General features: G+C 39.4%; 1 protein-coding gene across 1 annotated transcript; it reads left to right on the top strand.

Moving 5' to 3' along the window:
• Positions 1-7,521: 7,521 nt before the first annotated feature.
• On the top strand, positions 7,522-8,379 carry LOC148103637 (uncharacterized). Its single transcript, XM_087839168.1, has one exon. It carries the CDS (start codon positions 7,522-7,524, stop codon positions 8,377-8,379), a length of 858 nt encoding a protein of 285 aa, XP_087695294.1.
• The last annotated feature ends 8,403 nt before the right edge of the window (positions 8,380-16,782 follow it).

Here is a 16,782-nt window from a genome sequence, read left to right as displayed (position 1 = left end):
CTAGACACCTCTAGAATGCAGCAGAGCAGCTGTGTCAGTGGGGAGGTGGAAACTGGGCCGGGAAAAATACTACGCCCCACTCCAGGAGCCAAGTTTTCACACAGGATCTGTGAAAACTTACCGGTGTCACTCTTTGTCTGGTCCCTCAACTAGGACCAATTTGCCATGCCCGCAGACAACATAGCCCCTGGGATCCCACCTGTGGTGGAGGGGTTTTTGTGTCCCAGGTAGCGATTCGCAGTGGGGCTATTAATGTTGTATCAGCTATTTCAACCTACAGATGAAAAATGCCCGAGGCGAAGCAGTCAAAAGTCTGGCTGTACTTCACAGCAAAAGATGCAAACTCAGCAGCCTGCAACAAGTGCTTTAAGCTGATACTGTGCAAAGGAGGTAACACCTCGAATCTGATAAAACACCTGGAGGCGCATAGTGCATTTCTTGGCTTTTTTTTTTTAAAGCCAAGAAATGAAGCCCAACAATCATGTTTTACAGTCCTGTGGTTTCAGCCTCAGATACTCAACTAATCACAGTGATGTCATGACAAAAATGAATGACCAACAAAACATTTTTTCTCCTTCATTTCTGTCACACAATGCTGTATTTAACGTTTCTCACGGGTAGTATCATGGTTGCTACGCAACCTGAACAGTGCAACGAAGTCTAGACCGTCCCATTTCACAAGCCTCTCACTTCTGCACTAGAGACTGTTAACAGTATCATGTTCCCATCTCAGATGACCTCACCTGGACCACTAACACCTACTCCATCACCAGTGGAGTAGGTGTTAGTTTTCTTTGGCTGTTAGTGTGGTGTATCGAGACGCTTGAAGCAGGTGACCAAAGTCGACGACCTCAGCCAGCTAAAACGCATAAGCTGATTGTTAAAGCAGCTACCAAGAAAATTGGAACATCTCTACCTCTGCTACAGGACATCTTCCACAAGCACTACATCAGTAAGGACTCCTGCATTGTGCTTGACCCCTCATTTGGACTCTTTTCTCTCCTTCCATAAGGGTTCATTTAAACCACTCACTGTAAATTGTATTTAAAAATGTTATTGATCCTTTTCCCCCATTCCAAAAGTGTATATTTATTTTCTAATTTATTGTTTGTTCTTTTGCACTACTGTAACTGGAGCCTCGTCATCTCATCTCTCTATACTGTACATAGCGAAAATGACAATAAAGTTTACTTTTACTTTGAAATATCTTCTGGACTATTTCTGCCCCATTAATCCATCCATCCATCCACCCATTCGCATCCACTTATCCTTTTCAGGGTCGCGGGGAGAGCCTATCCCAGCTGTCATAGGGCGAGAGGCGGGGTACACCCTGGACAGGTCGCCAGTCTGTCGCAGGGCCAACACACAGGGACAGACAACCATTTGCACTCACATTCACTCGCACATTCACACCTATGGGCAATTTGGATTATCCAATTAACCTATCCCCACAAGCTGCATGTCTTTGGACAGTGGGAGGAAGCCGGAGTACCCGGAGGGAACCCACGCAAACACGGGAAGAACATGCAAACTCCACACAGCAAGACCCCGGCCTGATGGTGGAATTGAACTCAGGACCTTCTTGCTGTGCGGCAACAGTGCTAACCACCGTGCCACCATACTGTCCCCCCCAATAATCCATCGAAATTAAAAAAAAATTAATTCCCTTCTATGCAGTGAAAATCACTCTCCTCCTCACGCTATGTGTCCTCATCTTTTTCCACCTCCTGACCTGTGTAGAGCATTATTTGTCTGCTGTTCACCCTACAACAGACACCTACATGAGTCTAAGAAGTGCTCGTGGGGTCAGGATCAGAAACATCACTATTGGCTGTGTTTGGCTGCTGAGCTTAGGAATGACATGTGTTACAATTTTAATACCTGCTAACTACAGATTTGCTCCACTTTCTGTATTTTGGCTCCCTCCATAATAATCATAACTTTCTGCAGCCTCTCTGTTCTATACGTTTTTGTGGCAGCCCTAATAGACATGCTCAGCTCTTATAGTTATGTCAACCTCTGAAAAGGCATTCATCTTTGTTTGAAAAAAATGGAAAACAGACCAAATGATTTGACTTCCAAAAGTTTTCATGTCGTATATAGAGCAATGGCTGCTGGCTATGCAAATGACAGCACAAATCAACTTTTTTGTTTGTACAATGCTTGTTTGTGCTTTGTATGTGTTTACATATGTATTTTTTTCAGGTTGTTCAGTTGTACTAGGCAGGATGTTGCTTATATAAGGCCTGGCAGGCAGTAATCATTCAGTTAATCTTTAAAAAGTTTGAAAAAAAAATAGAACAGAACTTTCGTAACTTCATGACAGAATGTTGAAAACACATTTTGTATCAAATTCATCAGCTAGAGATAATGAAGGCAGGCTGTAGTGCTTTTAGGTCATGTAGGGGCTTTGCTGTACTTTTAGCGCATATACATGAGAAAAATAAATTAAGCAATAATTGTTCATGTTATTAATATTTTAAAGAATTAATGGGGGGTAGCTCTTATTTTTCTGATCACATTCAGATTTTTTATTATAGCAAATAATTTGTAGAGGTTTATGATATTTTCTCTGATTATGTTGATTAGGTTCTTTGTGGCTAATTTAGAATCACCAATTATCCTAACCCCAATAACCGGTTTTCTTCTACAGTTAAAAGTCATGCAAAGTACCCAGAGAGAACCTACTGCAAACTCAGCCAGATTGTGAATTTGAACCCAGGCAACAATGCTAACCACTGCACCACCAAGCTGTCAAACCAGGCTTAAAAAAGTACAAAGCGTGTTAAAGATTTTTCTTTACATTATTGTCCTTGACAAGTTAAGCCATAATATGTAGCAATAGCACACATGTGGTGTCTGTATGGTTGTCTGCCTCTTATAACCCCAGTGATCTTATAAATTTTGTGATTCCAGGCAACTATCCACTCTTACTAGATTGTATCATGCCATCTACACAAGAACAAAATAAGTTGAGTTTCATGCAGATCCTACATGATTCACTTAGGTTTACCATAGAAACATGAAGGTCTTGTTGTATGTTGTAAATGTGACAACCTATTCAACATCATTTGCTGACTTACCTTGGGCTATTTTATTTAACACAATTGTTAAAGCAATAAAAACATTATCTAGTTCAAACACCAACTAGGAAGAAACAAAGGCTACATTCACACTGCAGGCGAAAATGCATCAAATCCGACTTTTTTGACCCAATGCAACCCATATCCGATCATGGTATGATAGTGTGACCAGCTCAACCTGGGTCACTTTCGTATGTGGTACTGAATACGATACATATCCGATGTTTTAGAAAGCGTCTGCTGTGTGAATGGTCATGTCGCATTAAATCCGTCTTTTACGTCACTGACACAAGACAGACGCCAATTATCAGCACTGGAGAACTGCCCAAGAAGACATCGCGAACGCTTCCTGGCAATAACATGTAGATGTCAGTGAAACTGTTGGGAAGACAATGTTGAAGAAATGTGTACATTTTATTTGTACTGTATAATCTGCAGATTCTGACAGAAATCTGCAACTATCCTTTGAAGCACCGCTCCTCTCTAAAACAGCAATAAGGGTAATTATTAGGCCATATGTAAATGACCAGAGATGGGCAGTAACGTGTTACTTGTAACGCGTTACTGTAATCCGATTACTTTTTTCAAGTAACGAGTAAAGGGATTACTATTGCAAAAACGGTAATTAGATTACCGTTACTTTCCCGTAGGAACGCTGCGTTACTGCGTTACTAAAACCGTGATTTTTTTGCGAGAATGTCTCATGACAGTGATGTAAGCGAGTGTTACGTTCGTGACAACAGCTGTGTGCAGATCAACAATGGATAATATATCGAGTGCGGGAGAGAGTATGAGCGTGCAGCGTTTAAAGCTTGGAAGTACTGACCTTACTTTGAGTTTGATTCCATAAAAAGTGACAAAAACATTAGTGTCCGTTGTGCGTGGGAAGAAAACTTCTTTTTACAGCGAAAAAAACCCCTAAACTTCCAAGCAAGCACCGAGTGCGCTACCACGTAATGGGAAACTCACAGAGAAACTCGCCGATTCTTCCACTGACCGCTGCGGCACACCTGCACCAGGGCAAACCTCTGCCTACCCACTCCTGCTTTACAGGTGAAAATAGAGCAACAGGACCGCTAGTCTTTGACTTTATTTGTTTTCTGCTGTGTTTTACTTGCATCTATTTGAAAGACTGAGTGTAAACACAAAAAAATATTTTATGTGCTGGAATGTGCAGAAAATAGGTTTAAATATTAAACAAATTTCTTCCAGTCAGAGAATGTTGCATATAATTAAATTTTTGCTTGATACATAAAGTTAAAAGATTAAAACTAATAAAACAAGTTTTAAAAAGGGACTTTTCCATTTGATTACATTTTGTATGATGGATTATGCAGAAAAAGTAGAATTGGGCTGAAAGATCTATCGCTTTATCACCTATTCAGGTTGTAAATCGTGTTTTTAAAAAGTAACTAAGTAACTAAGTAATTAATTACTTTTGAAAATAAGTAATCAGTAAAGTAACGGGATTACTTTTAGGGGGAATTAATCAGTAATTAGTTACTGATTACTTTTTTCAAGTAACTTGACCAACACTGTAAATGACACAATAACTTTATAACTTAAAGCAAAATTGGGAAACGTTAAGTCAGAAACAAGTCTTTGGGCCATCAGTCAAACAATACTGTTTGCTCTGGGTCTAAACAGAGCGTGTTGTGTTTTATTGTATCAGGGTTACAATAAATCTTCTAATAATAAGAATAATAATAATAATGGTCCGCTTGCGGGCCACTTTGAAGGTTCACACTAGAGCACGTTTGCTGACGTAGCCAAAATGACAAACGGAACAATATTGACTTCCTTTATAAAGAAGCAGAGAAACTCAGGAGAAATTTCTCCAGTCAGAACATAGAAGTGCACTTGGCAAAACACAAGCCAAACAACATAGTGTGTGCTGTGGAGTGCAACGAAGAGTGCTCTAATCTCTATAATGGATGATATAAGATGATATAACCATATATATTTAAGACAGAGAGGTTTAAATATTGATAAACATACACATTATACACTATAAACACTGCATTTCAGAATTATGGCTTGCAATAAGTATCAGGGTTACAATAAATCTTCTAATAATAATGGAAGTAGAGTTGATACTGCTTGCATAGTAAAATCCTCACACACATGCTGTAAATTAAATCCCATCAAACTGCTCAATGTAGATACAGGCTGCATGAGACTGCTTAATTTGAATGAACACCGGTCTTAAATTACAAGCCATGTGATGGATTGATAGAATAAACATAGACATTAACAATTCTAAGCATGTTGACTTTTTCCATTATTTACACATCCTAAACTGTTCTGTCACGTATATACAACTCTACCAAAAATCAGCTGAACTCCATGTTAGTTTTTGGTTTCCTACATGTTGGGGTGAAAAAGAGAATTTGTTTTTTTTCTACATATATTATCTATAGTTGTTAGAAAATACTGATGTAACCTGCAATACCTTACTGTGATGCAAATGGTGAAGTATTTGCTTCTAACCACCTATAGAGTCATGCAAAAGGCCCCCATTGTTCAGCTGCTGTGTGAACTCTGTGTCATGGTCTGCAGTGGGTGGCTGGAATTTCCATAAGGCTCCTGAACCTACCTGGGATCCGCCCCTGGGCAGGGCCAGCTCCTCCAGCTCCTGCACACCTGGAGCCTATTGCAGGCAATCAAGCCAGAGGGATTTAAGCCACACGTTGATGTTCGTCATCAACACATGTTGGTAACAGGCCTTATACGTCAAGTTCTTGCTGTGATTTATCTTGTTAACCAGACTCTCTTGTGCTGCAGTTGCTGTATTCAGCTTGGCTCACGCTCCACCTCCAGACTCAGGATACCAAGCAATCATTTTGAAAATCCCTCTGTGCCTCGCCTGCCTTCCTGCCATCACACTCCATCTGAAGCCCCGGATCTCAGGTCAGCCTTTCCACGCCACTCAGCCCCCCCTGGATTCTCTCACCCCCCTCTCAACGCTCCATGTCCCCTACTGCAAGTAAGAATTGCTACCCTTACAACTTGCCACTTCAGAGCTGCCTCCACTACCTCCCTAACTCCACTCTCTTCTCTCTTCAGTGTGACTGTTCCCTGCTCAGCTCCACTCTGCATCTCAGGCCTCATTCCCTCGCCCTAGCCACGTTTCCCAGGCCACGCCTCGTCAAACTCCACGTCTTATTGTTTTTTGTCTTTGCTACGTTTTTTGCACTTACGCCTAATTGTCACATCATCTGCTGTCTCTGCTCTGGGTTTCTGCACCTGAGTCCTGTTCAGTACGGGCCACTCGGCCCCGTGACACTCTGACCACCATCAACACCAGAAGAAGCATCAGTGCACATTTAGAGTGAAGAGCAGTCGGTCAGTTTGGAGACGCAAACCAGAGGAAACAATTCAACCAAAAAGGTGATTATAGTGACACGTTAATTTTTAAATGCCTTCTTTTTCAAAAAAAATATTTAATCTGTTGTTTATCTTTTTGTACTGATGCAACTGAGATTAAAGTGTTTCAAGCTGTGCTAACTATACATTAATTTAAATTTTGATGTAGGTTATCTTTTTTTTTTTTTTTTTTTTTTTTTTTTTTTGCCTTCCTATATGTTAGGAACTTGTAATTAATAGTTTTTTAAAATTTTTTTTTTTTTTTAAACCTGTTCAAAACAAAGGTTACTCTTAAAAGCCCATTTTTTTTTTTTCTTTGGTCAAGTTACAGCGCTATGGTTTTATTACACCTTTGAGGAAGTGATTAAATCTAGTGGGTCAGGTTAAGTTAAACCAGATCATTTCTAATGATAACATCAACACAGTATATTCTATGTGGAACTCATAGCTGCTTCCACTTTGCAACTGTAGTGAAATTGAGTCACTACAATGACAAGATCCTTATTTGTAGGTAAATCTGAGAACACTGAATGGGATTACCGAATTATTAAAATTAAGAGACAAAATGTGTTTTGGATTTGAATTTTTTATATTCATTTAAAAATGAAAACGTTTCTTTAAGTGTCATAGACCTTTTCTTTATTTGTGAACAACTCTATGAATTACATGTGATCAGATTTTAATGACAGAGGATAATGGAAAATTATTTATTATTATACTCCACCAGCTTGATATTATGAATGAGCAAAATATTGTATTTTTAATTCATTCTGAGTATATTTTTGTACTGTCAAAAATTTCATACCCATGTTATTGTGGTTTGTTTTTAAATGTTGATTAAAATTAAAACTTTGTTAGTATTTGTTGACAAAAAAAACCTATATCAATGCCAGTTATCTCTCACAGTATTGCGCCTAAAGCGCTACTAATTTGTCAGAGACTGTTTTCTTAATAAGATGCATTATAACTGTGATCTGTCAATCCCTTCCAGTCCCTCTAATTGTGTTGTGTGGTTTTTTTGTTTTTTTTTTGTGTTTTTTTTTCCTCCTCAGGCCTACATCATACAGCAGTTATGTCTTTTAACGCCACCTCCAATGTTATGGACGATATCTGCGCCATATATTCATACGAATTTATTCCTTTCAATACAGTGAAAATCACCTTCCTCATCATTGTCTTTGTTCTCGTCTTTTATGTTGGTCACCAAAGATGGCGGCATCAGCGCTCTATTAAAATAGCAACCCACTCTGACATCTTCACCTACCACGTGGTTGCCGTGGAGCTGATCTCGATCTTAGGGTATTTGGTCATGTATTGTGGCACATACACTAATCACTCAGTGAGTAAGGCAGTAGGATTATATGTTTGTAACGTTGCTTATCACGGAGAGATATATTTCCACCTCCTGACCTGTGTAGAGCGTTATCTGGCTGTGGTTCATCCCATCACCTACATGAGTCTAAGAAATGCTCGTGGGGTCAGGATCAGAAACATCGCCATCGGCTGTGCTTGGCTGCTGAGCTTTGGACTGACGGGTTTTGCACTCTTATTACCTCCTGACTACCAATCTGCCCCAACGTTCTGCATTTTGGTTCCCTCCATTATAATCATATCTTTCTGCAGCCTCTCTGTTCTCCTTGTTCTGATTCGCCCAGGGCCAGGGGAAGGAGGCGGGGAAAAGGAGATGGTTGACCAATCAAAGCTGAGAGCTTTCTACACCATCACAGCTATAACCTGTGCTGTGTGGCTATGGTTTGTTGGGTTGCTTGTATCAAATGCTCTTTACAAATCACTTCTGGTGAGCAGCACTGTCAAGTGTTCAGTGTTAATGGTTCTTATCTGGTTTAACTTGCCCAGCAGTTTGGTGTTACCTCTGCTGTATCTGCATAGGGCAGGAAAACTGTCATGTTGCTGTAATACCAACAAATGAAGAACAAGGATTCAATACAGGATTGAGTACCGCAGAGACTATAGATCTACATGGTTTGAAAAAGTATAATAGACTACAACATTTGGAACAGTTTTTGTTGTATTACTATAATAACAAAATACTTTAATCAACAACTCTTAACTAGTTTCATGTAACTTTGTAGGCTTTTTTTTCAGGCCCTGTGTCCTGAAGATAATGATGATCCAATTTGTTTTCATGGCTTTATTATTATTTAACAGAACTCTAGCCTTTTGGAGAGTTATTCAGCATTTGTCCACACTGATGAAGTTTGATGTAACTGAGCAAATGCCCATGTGTTTAGACTGCTTTTTATGGATGCAATACAGAATAAATTATTTGTGCGTGTTTTTCCTTTGTGTGAGATTGTATTAGGCCTGGCAGACAGTAATGATTTATTTAAACTAGTAGTATTTATAAGCTTGAAAACAGAACCTTCACTTCATCATTAACAGAATGTTGAAAACACATTTGTATCAAATTCACCAGGTAGAGATAAATACGGCAGGTTGTTTTGCTTTGGACGGTATGGGTTTTTTTTTTTAGCTGTACTGTAAGCACACATACATGAGAAAATTAAAGACAGCATTCACTTTTTATTTTATTAACCTTTTACAGAATTAGTGGTGTATAGCAAAATATTTCTCTTCAGGGCGTGCCTTCCTAATATAGCAAATAATTTTTGTATGTTTTTGTGACTGTTGACTAGGTTCATTGGCAAGTTCAAACATGTAGCTGAGACATGCAGCATCTTCATTTTGCTAGTTAAATTTCATTGTGCCATCAGTACTTTCTTTATTTACATGTATGTTAATTAAATCAACCTATAGTTGTCATGATGTTTATGTACAGCTCAAAATAATGTGCACTGTCCTCCTTTGGGCTGTATATACTGGATTTTCAATTTTATTTGAATTTTCTTTTTTATTTATGATACTTTAATGGAGAGTCCACATGATAAGCTGAATTAAAATAAATATTTCAGAGATACAGTCTCTGTCACGTCATTTATCATTATACCTATGGCGTTATTTTTGTGCCACTATTCTGAGCGCACGTGAAAAAGTTGAAGGTGCAAGTGTTGCATTTTGAGGAGAAATTTTGGCATCTCCAAAAACGTTAGTGCACTTATGCAAATATGTGATGTCTTGATAAGTCTAGCAGATATTTGAAGTTCACACAGCACCATTCTCACATGAAAATATCTTAAAAGTTTATTTTGTGACCTAGAAAGAGTAATATTTCAAACTCCGCCACTGCCTTTTTTGAGTTTTGGACTAAATGGATTCTGGCATATTGCATTTTGTCATTTTGACCTGATTGGAGACCAAAACAGCCAATCAGATATTTTTGCATCCAAGTGTGTGATTGGCTGGTTTGTGGCACAGAGAGGACAGATGGTTTGAAAGAGGAGTGAAAGAAGCCATCTATGTCCACTGTGAGCGACCATCTTTGAACAGAGGCGGTGGTTTACGACACCAACTGTCTGCCATCTATAATCCAGTTTTGAGATCCCTTCCCAGACGCCTTAATGACCACTCACACCCTGGGCCATCTGACCTCAGGAATTCGCATGATAAGGTGGGGCCAGGTTTCACAATGAGCTCACCTGAAACTCTGGCTGATTGGGACCCACACCCAGTTCCACACCTTGGCTCAGGCGATTAGAGGATCATCAGGGGGTCCTTTTGTCCCTCTGTGTGGGGACACTCCCATTGGGTTTAAATCTGGGACTCTCCACCATTTGACCTTAGAACTGAAGAAGCTTCTCGGATGAGAGGTGAAACGTCTTCAAGTAACTTAAAGAAGTCCAGACGCTTGCAAGCTCCTTTGACTAGCAGTCTAGTTGCCACAGTTATAAAGACATCATTTTCAAATTTTTTCTGATGGTAGATACCAACAAAAGCTTAAGCTGATTTAATTTTGCTGAAAATCAGGTCAAGGTCACAACAAAAGTGAAAATCAGTAAAAACTTTATATTACCCCAATTTTTTATGGCTCATCTTTAAACTTTACAAGAATATAATAGGCCTTGGGTGACATGAGTACCTAGGATGAATAAGCATTTGACTTTGACCTTCACTGTTAGTGTCAAAGGTCAAAGTTGACATAGAAGAAAAGATTTAAAGAAACTATTTTGAATATCTCCCAAAAGGTTGATTCTGTTAATTCGGACGTAACAGAATCAACCTTTTGGGATTTACTTTTTTGGATGATTGAGCATGCATTGTATATGAATATGTTACATAAAAAAACAATAACTTTAGCCAATTGTGCTCTAATTATGACTATTATAACTTTGTATGGTATTGGAAAACTTCTGGGTTCCATTTGTAGTTGTATTGGCTACCACTGATCATGTTTCAGCAGGCTTTGGTTGCATGCAGCTAAACAGTCTCTGTGGAGGGTAGAATAGGAAGTAATCTGTCCAGATACCTTTTGGCTACACCAGAAACCCTCAAAAGCTGGCTTTGTGCCCATAGAGGCTAAGGCTATGTTCACACTGCAGGCAAAAGCACATCAAATCCGACTTTTTTGAACCTAAGCGATCGTGGCTCAAGAGTTGTCAGTTCGTCTTGCAGTTTGTCTTGTAATCGAACCTCGGCTTGAACCGTCTCGGTCGTTCTGTTCTTGGGTAAGACACTTCACCCGTTGCCTACTGGTGGTGGTCAGAGGGCCCGGTGGCGCCAGTGTCTGGCACCCTCGTCTCGCCTCTGTCATTGCCCCCCAGGGCGTCTGTGGCTACAATGTAGTTTGCCAGTAGTGTGTGTCGTGGTATGACAGTTTGAAGAGCACAAATCCGATATTTGGGTCACTTTCATATGTGGTACTGAACCCGATACACATCTGATGTTTCAGGAGGCGACTGCTGGTTGTGTCACATTAAATCCGTCTTTTACATCACTGACACAAGACAGGCACCAAATATCAGTGCCGGAGACAAACCTCCGCACAGAGATATCAGCCACTGGTCCAAACAAGGCCATTGTTAAAGCACGGGCTCTCTAACTAATTTGTCAAAATGCTGTCGGTTATCACTGTGCAGAAATTGATAGACTGCTTCAACAACAGCTCTGTAGCCGCCATTTTTCCGTAAACAGAGCGCGTTGTGTGTGACATCTTCTTTCATTCAGGCCGCTTTGAGGGCCGTGGACCATTTACTCTAGAATGCATTTGCTGTCACATTTTATTTGTAGAGTGAACAACTAGACAAAAGAAATATGATTTGATCAAAAAAATTGGAATTGAGCATTAAGACCTGCAGTGTGAATGTAGCCTGAGTCATTAGATCAAAGACAACGGAAAACAGAAAGTTTTGTTCTTAGCCACCTGAAATTGACTTGTACTAGTTTAGTACATTTGTATGCCTATTGGATACCTACCTTCTCTGCATGTTGTGGGCAGGCGCTTTTGCTGGGTGGAGGCTCCAGGACAGTGCACTCCTCACTGCTGCTATCTGGGGAGTGTTGGCAGGCCTCCATCTACAAGAGGCAGCCTGGTGATGGTAAACCTCCAAAGACACCCCTCTTTCCACTCTTCAGCCAGGGGAAGGAGCTTTATGTTTGGATACAAGGTTCCAGATATATTTTTGTTTGTTTTTGTAAGCTCCATGTCCCACTGTTACATCCCGTGAGGCTGTGGGAGTGTGTGGGTGGGGTGTTGCTCTCTCTCCGCCTCCTCCTCTCTTGCTCCACCCCTCTCTGTCTCTCTTTCTCTGACTGCTCTCTCTCCAGGACACAGCTGTCGCTCATTCACTTGTTTGGCACCTGGACCCAGTCAGCAATTAACTCCCAGGTGTTATATGTGTTAGGGAAGACGTGTCTGTGCTCTGCTTTCCAGGGAATGCAAAGGTCCTACGGTGTGGTTGCTGTAGTTTGGAGTTGTGGGAGCAGTGGGAAGGTTTACTGCTTTAACCTCTTAAGACCTACCATAGAATCTGCCAGAGCTTATTGTTTACATTTTTACATGCAGTAGTGCCATTTTTCTGAGCTATACATCAATACAACCATTATAGCCCAAATTGTAATAATATGTATGCATTAAGTCCATAGTAACTACATAAGTTGCAAAAAAGTCTGCAAAAATCTCCAATAAAATTGAAAATTGTTTTGTTTTGTGTTTTGGGGTTTGTTACATATCTTTCTAGTTAGAGAAATATAAGAGCTTTCTCTCAAAACTGTAAATACAAAAAAAGTTGCACAAAATAGTTTCCAACCACAGGAAATTTATTATGATTGTCTTCATGTCTTGATGTATGCTCAATCATCCAGGTAAGTAAATCTCCAAAAGTTGATCCTGTTCATCTGGACGTAGCTTTTTGTGGAAAAAAACGTTTCGTCACTCATTCAAGTGACCTCTTCAGTCTCAGCTGACTGCAGGTTTCCCCAGTCTTATAAACAACATACAGATTTAGTCTGTGTGTTGTTTTGGGGTTGCTTGTTTAACTTGGTGTATTTGGGACACTCTCTCCAGTTAGTACAGGGGAGTGTCTAGCTGAGTGTAGGCTCTTCCTTCAGGCATTCATTTTTTATTTGGCCTTTGTAATCACAAGTTGAAAAAGGTGGAAGTGGAGACAACTGTCTAGCTTCAACAGTGAGAACTCCAACAGGCCTCCCTTCCTACGTCTGCCTCCATTCTGCATCCAGGGGAAGCTTTTGATGTAGGAAAAAAGTCAGCTGGCTCAGGTGTTTCATAACACTGAGACAGTTATTTTGAGTCATTTGAATGTATAGCTGTAGCCTTCCGCTGGCTGCAGGATGTGTAGGCCATCCTGCTGAAATGCAAGCTAGTAGGCAAGGCTCAGGAAATGTGTTCCTCATTGTCAGCTTAGGACAGTCTGAATTATGATGAGCTGAAAAGTGCTATCCTTCTAGCTTATGAACTGGTTCCAGTAGCTTATAGGCAGCTTGTTCAGGGTTCGAAAAGCGTACAAGACCAATTCTAACGTGTTTTTGCAAGGGAGAAAAGTGTCCTTTTTGCACTCAAAAGAAAGTAATTGTAGTGGCGGCACTCCGTCTCTATTTCACTCTTCTGTACCACCAAGTCTGAAGTCAGTCCGGCAACATGCATTTGAAACGCGAGCAAGTCCAGGTACTTTTCTTGCAAAAAAGATGTTTATTGAAACTTTTAACCCTTTAAAACCGGTTGGTGCGGGCACGCTCTGTTTCGTGTAACTATTTTAAAATCCCGGTAGCACTGCAACCACGTGAGCTAGCGCAATTATTTTTTTTGCATATGAAACCGGAGGAGTTGTACTTACATCTTATGCCATCAGCTTGTCCTCGGTCACAGTTTCCTTCCACATATAGCTTTGCAAAAACTGCATAAAAAGCACTTGCAGCAACAAAAACATAATATTCCAGAAACACGCTTTGCCGATCCGATCAGCTGTTCATAACACTTCCCACGTTGGAATAGACGTCAGCACGAACTTTCGCATGTCCCCATTACCTGCCCCAAACAGGAAGTGATGTCATTTTCGCAGAAATGTAGTTTTTTACCATCAGGGCCTCATGAGCTTATACTGGTGTTTTTAAAAGTTATGTTTGACTTTATGACTTTCTGTGTCGTTTCTGGGATGCTTAGGACTCATATTGCACTGCTGGAAATAGTTTATTTTGATGCATATGCTGCTTTTTTGCAAATTTGCATTATAATATTTATTTTCGTTTTTCCTGCAGTATATAAAAATTGGTGTATTTCAAAAATAAAACTATGAAGACACTCAAAATGAATTTCCTGTGGGAGGAAACTATTTTGTGCAACTTTTTTGTATTTACAGTTTTGAGGGATAAGCCTCTTAAATTTCTCTAACTAGAAATATATGTTAAAAAACAAAAACGATTTTCAATTTTTTTGTAGTTTATTGCACTTTTTTGCAATTTATGTAATTACTATGCACTTAATGCATGCATATTATTAAAATTTAGGCTATAATGGTTGTATTGATGTATAGCAACTTGAAATGCTCCCAAAAATGGCTCCACAGCATGTAAAAATATAATATAAGCTCTGGTGGACTTGGTTCTATGGTAGGTTTTAAAGGGTTAATTTACATGGCAAGACTCGGTCAAAAAACTTGTTTTTGTTTGTTGCTTCCAGCTTATCCGACTCCCCAACTACGTAATTACAGTGTGCCGGAAGCCCAAAATACTAAAAAGCGCATGTCACACTTTTATATTCTATACCTTTAACAAAACAGTATTTTGAAATTAACTAGAAATTATATTCTTAACATCAAACATGTATATTTCTCCTCTAATCATTTTACCAGTACCAATAAAATTAACCTTTAATTGGCTCTTACAGTAATCATAAGATACATGTTTGATCCATCACTTGTTATTTCTAGATGTGACATCATAGATATGGTCAGCTGTCATAGTCATCTTAATCTTTGAAAAGGGTTCTGGATTGAAGTGAAATTTTAACCACATTGCTTTCATCCTTGTTTGAATTGGGGAAAAAATGCAAAACTGACTTAATGACGTGTTCTCATGTCACATGCAGAATAATGGCTGCTGGCCATGCAAATGACAGCACAAATCATCTTGATTGTTTGTACAATGCTTGTTTGTGCTTTGTGTGTGTTTGCATATAAAGTTTAACTTTAAACCTTCCCTGTACAGATGAACAACTTTAAAAAAATAAAGTCTATGCTTATTTAAAGCCAAATTAATTGTAGCTCCTATATATGTTTTCACACTCACATTTTGTAATATAGCGAATAATTTGTGCATGTTTATGATATTTACTGTGACTATGTTGATTAGGTTCACTGGCAAGTTCAAAAGTATATTTAGCTGAGACAAGAAGCATCTACATCACACCCGTTAAAATGCATTTCATTATCAGTAGATTCTTTTTTTACATTTTGCTCTTTTCATTCTTGTTTAATATATTTTTCTAATACTCTATTTTTAAACATGTTTTTAAACAAGGAAAATGAACCACACCTTTTTAAATCACTGTGATAACTATTCCACAGGTTAACTCCTCTAACAGAAACACATCTCTGATTCCTATTTGTCCTCATCTTGTTTTTTTTAAAGAAATCTTTTCTCCTTAAGTCATATTGAAAAATTAGAAATATCCTGTCTCAGAGTGACGCTGAAAAACTAGTTCATGCATTTATTACTTCTAGGCTGGACTACTGTAATTCATTATTATCAGGATGTCCAAAAAACTCTCTGAAAAGCCTTCAGCTAATCCAAAATGCTGCAGCAAGAGTACTGACAGGGACTAGAAAGAGAGAGCATATTTCTCCTGTTTTGGCTTCCCTTCATTGGCTTCCTGTTAAATCCAGAAATCAAAATCCTGCTCCTCACATACAAGGTCTTAAATAATCAGGCCCCATCTTATCTTAATGACCTTGTAGTACCATATCACCCTATTAGAGCACTTCGCTCTCGCTCTGCAGGCCTACTTGTTGTTCCTAGAGTATTTAAAAGTAGAATGGGAGGCAGAGCCTTCAGTTTTCAGGCCCCTCTTCTGTGGAACCAGCTTCCAGTTTGGATTCGGGAGACAGACACTATCTCTACTTTTAAGATTAGGCTTAAAACTTTCCTTTTTGCTAAAGCATATAGTTAGGGCTGGACCAGGTGACCCTGAATCCTCCCTTAGTTATGCTGCAATAGATGTAGGCTGCCGGGGGATTCCCATGATGCATTGAGTTTTTCCTTTCCAGTCACCTTTCTCACTCACTATGTATTAACAGACCTCTCTGTATTGAATCATATCTGTTATTAATCTCTGTCTCTCTTCCACAGCATGTCTTTTATCCTGTCTTCCTTCTCTCACCCCAACCGGTCGCAGCAGATGGCCGCCCCTCCCTGAGCCTGGTTCTGCCGGAGGTTTCTTCCTGTTAAAAGGGAGTTTTTCCTTCCCACTGTCGCCAAAGTGCTTGCTCATAGGGGGTCATATGATTGTTGGGTTTTTCTCTGTATCTATGAAGCGCCTTGAGGCGACTTTTGTTGTGATTTGGCGCTATATAAATAAAATTGAGTTGAATTGAATTGAATTGAATTGAATTGAATTGAATTGAATTGAATTGAATAGAATATTGACTCTCTCTGACTTTAAACAGCTTCTGAGCACTGCGGCGAAGCAAGTTATTTTGTGCTTTATACAGTATCTGTGCCATTTTATATTCAACTAAATCATAAAATTTCAGGGTTTTCAGATTAATAAACAAAATGTTAGTTGGTTCTATATAGTTTGATTGATTTATAATTCTTATAGCTCTTTTTTGTAACTTGAAAATAGGAAGAGTATTTGTTCACGTTGTCTTCCCAACAGTTTCACTGACATCTACACTGGAAGGCCAGGAAGCGTTCGCGATGTCTTCTCCGGCGCTGATAATTGGCGTCTTCCTTGTGTCAGTGA

This window comes from Neolamprologus brichardi, chromosome 3 (genome assembly GCF_056152115.1).
Source record: "Neolamprologus brichardi isolate AB-2024 chromosome 3, ASM5615211v1, whole genome shotgun sequence".
NCBI lineage: Eukaryota > Metazoa > Chordata > Actinopteri > Cichliformes > Cichlidae > Neolamprologus > Neolamprologus brichardi.
Note: the sequence above shows the minus strand (reverse complement) of the source record. Positions and strands in the feature narration are given on the sequence as shown.